This window comes from Myotis nattereri (genome assembly GCF_964212035.1).
Source record: "Myotis nattereri genome assembly, chromosome: 5".
In the NCBI taxonomy this organism is placed as follows: Eukaryota; Metazoa; Chordata; class Mammalia; order Chiroptera; family Vespertilionidae; genus Myotis; species Myotis nattereri.
In genome coordinates, this window is record NC_138080.1 from 77463979 (window position 1) to 77474976 (window position 10998).

A 10998-nucleotide genomic window follows, 5' to 3' on the forward strand; every position below is an offset into this window, starting at 1 on the left:
TACAGTGGATGGGAGCATGGTCAGGCTCTGACTCCCACATTTTTTATTTATTTTATTTTTCCAGGTGGCAGGATTTTATGGCTTTATTAACACAATCCGTGTACTCATTTTCTTCACTGCGCAGCCTGGCATTGGGGTTGGTGACTGATGGCCAGCGGGGCTGCTCTCCACAGTGGCTTTGCGGGTCTTTGAGGAGACGCTGTGAGCAGTCTCAGCAGTGAGATTTGTTCCACATCCGCAGCACTTCAGGCTCCTGGATGCTGTGGGGTAGGAACTTCTGAAAGCCACGGGGCAGCGTGCGCTGTGTGTTCTTGTTGCTCCCATAACCAACGCTGGGCATCAAGATCTGGTCCTTGAATCTTCTGTGCACTGTGGTCCATGCCTCTGGGTTTCCACCAGCTAGGGTTAATTGACATGTCGGTATGACTGGTGCCGGATGAACTTCTTGGTCCTCTTTTTGATGATCTTGGGCTTCACAAGGGCCTGAGGGCAGCCATCCTAATGGCTGTTCAGTGTGCCTCACGGTGGTTTTGCTTTGATGATCTTGGGTTTCACAAGGGCACTGAGTAAGGGATGGCTGCCACCTCCTAGGCAGCACGGAGGAAGAGAGACTCTCCAAATTAGCTGTGCTCTCTGGGCCTCCCTTTTTCCCAGAGTAAGAGTAATAATCCCCTCCCTCCTGTGAGGAGGAAAGGCTGTAATTCTTAGAAAGTGCTTGTATGAGGCTTGGGGCTCCCTTGGTAAAGGCCTGATGTTAGCTATTGATGAAATGATTAACACAAAAAGAAGTGTTCCAGCATCTTCCTCCCGCGGTGCAGGGAGCCCTTACAGAGTACTGACTGCTGACCTGCCTGTCCCCAGACCCAGCGCACAGCAGGGACTGGGCCCCATTCCTCTGGGTCTCCCAGGCTGGGTTACTGAGTCCAAGTCTAGGATGGTTCCAGGAGTGGGATGGAAGGAAGGTGGGGTAGGGAAGTCAGCAGGACTGTCAATTATGACTCACATTCATGACTCCCAGAAAAGTTGGACCCCAAATAATATTTAATAACAACAATACCGCCATCAATAATAACCACTTATTGAGCACTTACAATAGCAGCACCCCAATTAACACTATGTGCATTATCTCTTTAATCCTTTAAACAACTGTGTGAAGTGACTGTTGTTATTCCCTTTTATGGAAGAGGAAACACAGGCTCAGAGACCTTAATTAAGTCTCTTGCCCAAGGCAGCTCAGAGGTGGATCCAGAACTCAAACCCTTGCTCTTAAGAGGTTCCTGGGGATAGCAGAGCCAAGTGACTGGCCCAGGAAATGGGGAGGTCAAGGGCCATGAAACCACCCCGATTCTCATTTCCCAGACTGGCCCTTTAGATGACTGAGGCCCTGCTGCCTATCTCAGGGGGGGCTGAAGGGCATCGCAGAGCCCCCTCCAGGGCCTGGACTCCCTGGGCAATGCCCCCTCCACGGCAGATCTTCTAGCTGTGACTTCCACTTGGATGCTGGGGCCATAAATCTAGGGGAGGTAACTCAGTACCTCTCCTTCAACGGCCAAGCTCTTGGAGGTTGCACACAGTGGCTAATCCCATTTTCCTCTGGTGTCCCACAGTGCCTGCAGATAGTGCTGGGTACCAGCCACTTGCCCTAATTCCTGTCCCCCCTCAACCTGCAGCAGCACTTTGGGAGTCACTTTGTCAGGAACAGGTAAAAACAAATCTGCTCTTCTATTTCCAGGAGTTAGTCTCGTGTTGCCCGCTGAAATTGTGATCTCTTCAAGGTCATAACTCCCCCCGCCCCGCGCCGCCCCAGCCCCTGTTGCCCATGTGCTTGGCATGGGGCAGCCCAGTGCAGAGAATGGGCATTGCCCAGGTTTGAATCCACTTCATTACTTCTGGCTGTGTTAACTTGGGCCAGTGACCTGACTTGTTTAAGCCTTGGGGCCTCATCAGGGAAAGGGGATAATGAAAACCCTTCTTTATAGAATTGTTGTGCAGGTATAGGGGCTCATCGATGAGGAGTGTACACTTAGCACAGGACCCTGGGCCCCAAATGGGCTCAATAAATGATAGCATTTGCTACTGAAGACGGAACTTCCTCCCTAGAACAGCCTTCCATGATCGCCCTGTTTAAAGCAGGACTCATTTTTTCTTATAGCATTTCTTCTTCAAAAGCACTCAGGCCAGTTTGTAATTATACACGTTTGTTTACTTGTCCCTGAGAGCAGGGACTGTGTCTGCTTTCCACTGCTCAACCGTTAGCACCAGGGCAGAAACACAGTAAATGTTGGCTGAATGAATGACACCCCCTCCCTGGTCTTCTTCAGCCAGAGCAGGAGCAGGACTTTCGCCTTTTCTCAGAGGATCTGGTTTTCAGAGCGCTATATATACCTCAACCCCTCCTCCAGAGATGATCTTGCAGCTGGTGCAGCTAGAAAGGGCTGGATACTATCTGCTGTACCAGCCACATAACAGCTAGGTCAGGATAGCTGGTGGAGCCTAAGGCTGCGTCTTATACTCACCATGTTGGCCATGGTCCTTGACGAATGGTGGGGTTATTGTGGCTGCTTCTACCCTTCCAGCCATCAGCAGTTGTTTGCCTTGTGGCCCCACAGACACTCTGAGTCTCCACCAGAGCCCCTCTTTGGCCCCTCTCTTACCTGGAGCCGGGCCTGACTTCCAGAAGAAGGTTTCCTGCTTCCCACTTCCCTCCAGTCACACCTCCTTCTACGTCTCCTTTGCCTTCTGCCTTCAACTGTAACCAGGGTCCCTTGGCCTTGGCAGATGTGTGAGGCTGGGGAAGGCACTCTGAGTCCAGATGTGATTGTGTTTATGTTTCCAGCCAGTAAGGGGTCAGAGCTCTGGACTGGAGTCGTTGGGGGAGGGGTGGTCTGGCTCCACCCCCTGCCCCAGCCTTCCCTCCCCCCATCTCCCTCCTTCAGTCTGTGTATCTGGCCCTGTCCCTTTTAGAACCCCACACTCCAAATCCTACAGCATCAGGCTGGGCTATCTTCTAGGAAGGACCCTTTCTCACACCTCATCTGAAGGTGAGAAGACCAGTGCAAAGATGCCTGGCTTTGGAATCTAAAGACTATTGTCTCTGTGTGACCTTGGCCCAATTACATCATGTGGTGGAGCCTCCATTCCCTCATCTGTATAATAGGGACAATACAGTGTTGACCTGGTTTGAGAATGTGTGCACAGGGCTCTCCAGTTATTAGCTCATGACTAAGCCCATGGATGTGCCCCATTCCCAGCTAGGGCTTGCCTGGGTCCAGCTCCACGGCAGCGCCAATCCCTGTCTCAAGCAGAATTACCAGCCCTTCCTTCCTCCCGGCTGCAGCTACAAACATTTTGTGTCACCATTAGAAGAAACTCACTTAAGGAAAGCAGAACTTCACAGGCAGTTTACAGGCTGGTCTTCAGCAGTTTCCAAAAGTGGGGAAAGGTGGAGGCAGCCGGGAGCCTCCAACAAGTTGGGATGGAAGGGAAGTGAGAAGTGAGCTCTGTGTGATGGACGCCTTCCCCGGCAAGCCACATGCCCCTGGGTGGGATTGGGGGGCGGGGAGAAAAGAGGGGGGAGCCCTGGCTAGACCCTGGTAGATCCAGCACCCTCCTGGAATGGCTAGGGCAGGGCTCCAAGGTGGGGATACCGGGCCCACAGGAGAAAAGGCAGCCCTAGTCCTAAAGAGGCGCTCAGCGGTCCCATCCCAACGCCCTGGGCAGACAAGGATCGCGCAAACCCTGAGAGCCTGCAGTCTGGCGCCGGGTGTTGAGGGGGGCTGGGAGGAGGCCCGGGTTAGGGCGGCCCACGCATGCAACGTCTAGGCTGAGCAGCCCAGACGGTGAGCGCCCGAAGCAGAGATTGGGAGCCGAGAATGCCCGGCAGCGCCCTCACGGGAGCCGGCAGAAAGCTCGGGAATGGTGGTGGGGAAGTGGGGGAATGGGCCCTGGCGGGGTCTGCCTCTGCTCTTCCCTCCTACCCGCAGGGCCCTTGGTGGCGAAGTTCCCTTTCTACCCACCTCCCTCCTCAGCCGAATGAAGCAGTCAGGGCTCCGCAGTGGTTAGCACGCTCGTACTATGGTTTTAATAGACGTACATGGACAAGTCGATATAGACAGATTTATAATTCTATACAGTCAGTCCGACATACACAGGGACGCTGTAAACAGGGGCGCGGGCCGGAGAGCGGGTGTGCAAAGTGGGCGCGGCGAGAGGCCGTGGCCATGCCCGGAGCTCCCCGGCTCGGCTCCACTCTTCTTGCACCGCAGCTCTGCGCCGGGACCAGGGGGCCACCTCCTAGCCCGGAGCGGAGCAGAGGACCTGGGCCTGCGGGGCAGCTGGGGTGTTCAGAGACGAGCCCACCCCATCCTCTCGCCGCATCTGCGGCTCCGTAGCCTTTAAATAGTTTTCCCGGGCGCCAGGCCGGCGAGGGCTCCTGGGGGCGCGCCGGGGCCGCGTGCGGCTCCTCAGCGAGTCCCTGGTCCCGGGCTAGACACCGTCATCCCCGGCCCAACGCCCGCTCCAACTCGGATCCGGATCGAGCTAAGGTTCGCTCGGCCGGGCCCAGCTCGGAGGGGGCCTCTTGGTTCGTACGGGCCGAGGCCAGGCTCCCGCGCGTCCAGTTCACTGGCGCGGCAGCGCAGTCCGGGTCAGCGCGGCGGGAACACGGGCAACGAGGGCGTCCTCTCGGTGCCGCCGGGCCTGGCCGCCCGCCGAGGCCCGAGAAAGCGCACACACGCCACCCGCGCCATCCCGAGGGAAATTGCAACTCATCCGTTTTTTCGCGGCACTTCGCTCCGACGTCTTTTTGTTTTGTCTGGTTTTGGAGGGCAGAGTGGGGTCCGGAAAAGCAAACACAAAACCAACCCGGAGGGGGGCGGGGGAGGAGGGGCCGCGCGGGCACACGGCGGGCGCACAGAGCGAGGCCCCGCGTGCGTCCTCCGCCCCCAGCACCGCGCGGCCCTCGTGGCCGGCCGGCCGGGCGGTCAGCTGTTGTACTGGCAGGCGTTGAGGCCGGAGGCCGGGCCCTGCAGGCCACCGTAGCCGAACGACGAGTGCTGCTTGGACTTGAGCCGCAGGCTGGCTAGGCTCGAGTTGCACGTGTCCCGGTAGACGCTGTAGGGCGAGGCGGGTGTGCCGTAGGGGCAGGCGCCCGGGGACATGGCCGAGTTAAGCGAGGAGCCGGTGAGGTTGTTGATGTTGTTGAGACCCGAGTTGGGCATGCCGGGCACGGCGCCCGGGCCCATGCTCGACGGCATGGTCATGGAGGAGATGGAGCTGGGTGCCGAGAACATGGACTGCGACGACAGCGGGCTCATGGAGTTGAAGAAGGTGAAGCTCTTGGTGGAGAGCGGCGCTGGCGCCAGGCTCTTGGCAGCCCAGTTGTTGTAGGAGTAGCCGGCAGCATACACGTCCTCGTAGGGCTGCACCAAGCCGCTGAACTGCGGCACGTAGCCGCCCTTGCACAGGTCCAGCTGCTGGTTACGCTCGCGCTTCCGCCACTTGGCTCGCCGATTCTTGAACCAGACCTGGGGGAAGGGGGCAGGACAGGGTCAGGGCGGCCGAGGGCGGGACCACCCCCTCCTTCCTAGCCCTCGCTTCGCCTCTTTCTCTCCGAATATCGCTTTTCTTCGATATTTTCTGCCTTTTCTCCATAATGGTTGCTTTCCTGTCCCCAGGAAAAACTAGTCTTTTCCTTTTTCTCATCTTTATCCTCTTTCCCAAATTAAATCCGTTTTCTCCTTCTAATATACGGATCTTCTGTTTTAACAAATATTCCTTTTTTTCTTCCTTTCTCAACCAGGCTATCTTCTGCTTTCTTCCCCAAACGGGTCCCTATCTGTCTCCTAGATAGCCTGTCGTTTTTCTTCTCCCTTGAATACAAAAAGTATTTTCCCCCCTGAAACTTAGAATATTCCTCCTCCCCCCATTCTTCACTCTGTTTTTCATTCCTCAGTTTGTTTCCATATTTTTGGGCAATATTTGATATTCTCATTTCTGTCCCAAATGTTTATTTTCGTTTGGTCCACACTATCTGAATCACTTTCTTCTCTTTCAAATAGTCCATTTTCTTTGTTGTCCCCCATTTTGATTCCTCCAAATATTTATTTTTTCCTTCTTTCCAAATATCTGACCTTCACTGTTTCTCTTAATAGTTGATTATTTTCTCAAATACTTGATTCTCTTGCTTCTCCCTTAAATATTTAATTTCTTCTCTGCCGCCTAAGTTTGCCAGATACGTTTCTCTGCAAATGTTTAATTTCCTTTCACTTCATACTAGTTTCTCTAACCTCCTCTCCACTTTCTCTCACAGAATTTAGTAAGAACCTCCTCTTCTTCCCACACTCCTGGTCCTTGCAGATCCTCACCTATCTTCCCTCTGCCCTCCCCAGCCGTCCTGCAGCCCTGAGCTGAGTTTCCCCAGCTACTTGCTAGCCCTGTCTCTCAGCCTTCTCCAGGCTCCGGCACTGACATGGCCTGATTCCACCCCACAGCCCACCATAAACCCTGGGCAGGATTAGTGAGCTCAGGATTACTGAGTGCTGTCTTCACTCCCGTCCCACGGGCTGGCGTCCTGGCGAGGGAGGAGTGGAAGCTGGGGTTCTAGCAGGAGTCCAGGTGGGACTTTGGTCTGGCTAGGGACGTGCTCCCAATATGATTATATATTTGTGCACCAAAGAAGAAATGATTCTCTTGCTGCACTGGCAGGAAAGCCTTGCTTTACTGGGAACAAAACGGTGAGAAGTAGGGTGCAGTCTGGTCTTGGTCAGAAATCTTATATCTCCAAAGGGACTCGACCTGATGGTCACTCATCCACCAGAGCTGCCTCCCCCCCTCCCCCACCCAACCCCCCTGACCCCAGCCCTACAGGAAAGGGAATTTGGGAAAGGGCCCAGCTACTGACTGGTTGAATAGCTGGGAGGAGTCAGGTGGAGAATTCCAGAGATTTTGGAGAAGCCGGTAAGAATGGGACCACTATCCCAGGCATTTTTGAGACCTGGAGCTTAGGCACCCTTCGGGCCTCTCGCAGGCTTCCAGGAAGGGGTGACCCGCCTTTCCCTTTCATTTTCCGGGGGAGGCGCGGGCCACTCTGAGGTCCCCAGCGGCGGGGAACCCTCTGCGCTGTCTCGGGTGGTCCCATCTGAGTGGGCCCTGGGCCCTCTGGGGCGGGGAACGCTTCCTGGGGCCACAGGTCTTTGGACTGGGCTGCAGTAGAGCCCGAGGGTCAGGTAGGATGCGGGTCAGAGGGATTGAAGGACCGACCGCCGAGGGTGCTAGCGGCCAAAGGGCTTGGCGGCCACTGGGCAGACTGGGCTTAGGGTGGAATCTGCTACGGTGGAGAGAGGGAGCAGGTCCGAGTGGTGGGAAAGTGAAAGTCTGGGCGCGAGTCTAAGCTTCCGAGGGCTGCGGCAGAGGCCGCGCCGCCGGCCGCCGGCGTGCGCCCCGACTCACCCTGACGCGCGGCTCCGTGAGGTTGGTCCACACGGCGATCTCCTCCCGCATGCTCATGTCGGGGTAGCGGTTCCTCTGGAACGTGGCCTCCAGCTCCTGCAGCTGCTGGCTGGTGAAGTGCGTGCGCTGGCGCCGCTGCTTCTTCTTCTTGGCGGGGTCCTCCGCGCCTCCGCAGCCCGCGCCGCCAGCACCGCTGTCCTCAGGCCCCTTGGGCTCCCCGCCGCGCTCCTTCTCTGAAGCAGGCAGGACGGGACGCCCGTCACCTTGGGCTGATGCCCTTTTGTACCCGTCCCGGCTCCACCCAAAACCCGCCATCGGCGCTGGCGGCCCTCCCTCCCGCCAGGGACCCTGATCTCGCCCCCATTTGGGGGGAGCCCGTCCTGCCTGGTCGTCGGTAGGCACCTCTGGTCTGGGTGCCTGGAGGAGAGGAGCCGAGCTGCGGGCCTAGGCTCCTGGCAGGGCAGGGCCTGCTCTCCCCGCTTGCTTTAGGCTTGAGCCCAGCTGCTAATGTCAGCGGCAACTGCCTTTTAAGAGTCAGTCTAAATTGAAGGGAGGTCTCTGCTTTTCTGAGCTAGGATCTAATTTTTCTAGCCTGAAGCTAGCTGGTCAGTGGAGCATGAACTAGGTGGTAGGGCCTGCAGCCCTCCACTTTCTTCTCCCCAGGGCTGCCTGGGAGCCCCGCGGGGCAGGCAGACCAGTCCTGTTCTCGGCCTCAGCTCCAGGCCTCACGTCCGTCCGGAGGCCCGGCCGCAGCCTGGGCAGCCCGGACTGACAGACCGTCTAAGTGGCCTGGAGCTCTAGCCTCTCTCCCTTGTAGCTACAAAACACACGCGGTCATAGAAACACTGAAACATAAAAAAAGAACTTAGAAGCAATACAGAAGCCTAAAAAAGTTCACAGCTCTAAGCCTGCAAGCATAGAAAGGGTCAGAAACTCTTAAAAATAGTCAGGTAGGAACACAGCAGATGTAAAGCAAGAAGCCACAAACACACCCCTAACTGAACGCAGTGCTGTGCGCACACGAACTCCAGGAGGCACAGGCACTTACTCCTCTGGGGTTTACAAATCAATGTGCTGTTGTAGATAGCTTTTTAACCCCCCGCTCAGTAATGTCCTTCTGAGGTAATTTTTAAATCCCAGGGAAATACAACACTATAGTCAGATAACTGAAATTCCCCAAGCAACACTCCTGCAAATGGATTTTGAAAAGCTACCCGAGAAACGCGCCATTTTGGATCGACTTTTAAAAATCTCCCGAAGAATAATGTTGCATGTAGGTATTCTAAATTCCAGAGAAATAGACCTACTGTAGTACTTCTTTCTGTATCGAAAAATACAGTTAAAATTTAATTTTATGCTCACAGATTTGGTTTTAAAAAAGCAACCTATAACGACATATTTCTCTGGGTTTTAAAAATAAAAACCAAGCAAAGGCCATGCTTAAAACTTTTGAAAACAAAAGTACAGTCCAGCGTTGACTTTTTTTTTTTTTTAACCAAGCAAACAGAACCTCTCAGAAAGTCACTTAGGGATGCGAAACAGAAATAAATAGAGATTAAAAACACGTAGAGAAACACTCGGCGGTGGATTAAAAAATGAACGCAGAAGAGGACCCCCCTGGCCGGGGAGTGGGGAGCACGCCAACGCCGCCGTGTTCGGATGGCGAGTGTGGGAGCTGATCGCGGACCCGGGAGGTCGGGCCAGGACGGGGTCGGCCGCGCCACGGCTCGGCTCGCACGGCCGCCTGGGCCCGGGAAGAAAGGCTGGAGTTGGGAGCGTCCGGCAGCGCGGAGGGGGACGTGGCCCGAGCAGAGTCGAGCCTGGCCCGGCGGCCAAGCGGCTCCGGCTCCCGTGGCGCGCGCGGGGCCGGGATCCCAAGCTGAGGGGGGTCCTGCCTGGAGTCGGGCCGCATCCCTTGGACCGCTCTCCCTCGCTGTCCTCCGTCTGTTTTCCTTTCCTTGAGGTTGTCTCCACCTCGACCCCAGTTTGCTTTTCTGACTTTTATTGCCCCCCCCCCCCTTCTCTTTGGTATCGCCTCAGTCTGTCACCCACTGTCGGCGTGTCTGTCCCCGTCTCTGTCTCTCTGGATACTTTTCTCTCACTCACCACCTTCTCGATCTGCTCCTTTCATTTGGTTGAGCGGCCCCATGGCACCCGGTTGCGAAAACCTAACTTTCCCCCGTTCTATTCGCTCCTCATCAAGAGGGGCTGTCCGCCCCTCCGGTGGTAGGTTCGTGCATCTGCCGGCCTCAGGGCGCGTGGGGACCTCGTGGAGATGCCCCCGGAGAGCACTAAATGTCCGCTCCCTAAAGCGTGTAAATTTCCGCGTTCACGGTCCAATGGAGAAGGGGGAAAAGGCGCGGAGGCCAGGCCCTGCTCCCGGCTCTGTGCGCGGGGCAGGCTCCGCGTGCGCCCCGCGGGGAGCCGAGCTTACCTGGCAGCTCCGTGTCGGACGACTCGCTGGCGGAGTTCTCGAGCGGCTCCCGCGGGTCCGCGGCGCGGGCTAAGTGGAAGGCGGGCCCCATGTCGTGCGGCGGTGGCTGCGGCGGCCGGAGCCCCTCCGGCAGCCGCTCCAGGCTCATGCCCCCCTTGAAGGCGTCCATGGAGGCGGGGACCGTGGCGGGCGCTCCGGGGGCCGGGGCAGGGCGCGCCCGGCCGCCCTGGCTGCGACCTGCGGGGACAAGAGCGCAGTGCCTAAGCGGCCGCCCCCCGGGGCTGCCCGCGCCCGCAAGGTTGCCGCGCCTGCCCCATGGACCGCCTGGGGCTGCGGGGCCAGGCGGGCGGCAGCAGCAGCGGTTTCTCGCGACCGGGCGCCCGGCTTCGCGCTCCGCTCCCGCCGCTCGGGCCTCAGCCGCCCGCCCGGCCCCGGCTAGGGCTCCCGATCCCGGGCCGGTTTCTAAGGCTCCGGACGGCGCCGGCAGAATCTGTCTTAAAGCGACAGTGCGCACCGCCAGGTTCCAGCAGTCCCTGCGCCAGGGGTGGTGGGTGGGGTGGGCCCGGGTGGGAGGGGGCTGGGGAGGAGGGAGCGAGCGAGCGAGGGAGCCAGGGAGCGCGGGCGGAATCCAGCCCCGAGCCGCCCGCGCTGCCGGCGCGCCCTCTCTGCCGCCCTCCCTCCCGGCCTCGCCCGCGCCCTCCTCCTCCCAGGCACCTTCCCGCCGCCTCCCGCCCCTCCCCCCACCCCCCGCGGCCTCACCGGGCCTCTCCCTCCTTCCCGGTGACACACCGAGTTCTCCCTGGGCCGCACAAAAGAAACGCGTCTGGCCTGCAAGTCCGGCGCGGCTTGTGCCCACTTCGATCCCCAAGTGACTTGTTTCGCTCAGAATCAACTGCTGTCTGGGCCCAGAGGTCCCCAGCCCCTGGGCGAGAACAGCTCGGGATGAGTGAATGCTCACCGAGCAGGAGCGCACCGAGCGGGCGCCTCCGAGCCAGCCAGGGCAGGGGCAGAGCCCAGGGCCGGTCCGTCAGCTCCCAGCAGCGTCCTCGTCGAGGGGCCGCCCGCCCCTCCTTCCTCGGCCTCTTCTCCCGGGACCTGCGCCCGACTGAGTGACA

The 10998-nt window shown here is 58.0% G+C and overlaps 1 protein-coding gene across 1 annotated transcript; it reads right to left on the bottom strand.

Moving 5' to 3' along the window:
• Positions 1 to 4982: 4982 nt before the first annotated feature.
• PITX1 (paired like homeodomain 1) lies at positions 4983 to 10052 on the bottom strand (the record flags this gene model as incomplete). Its single annotated transcript, XM_081093015.1, has 3 exons — positions 4983 to 5525; positions 7450 to 7682; positions 9884 to 10052. 3 exons carry the CDS (start codon positions 10050 to 10052, stop codon positions 4983 to 4985), a joined length of 945 nt encoding a protein of 314 aa, XP_080949141.1.
• Positions 10053 to 10998: the final 946 nt, after the last annotated feature.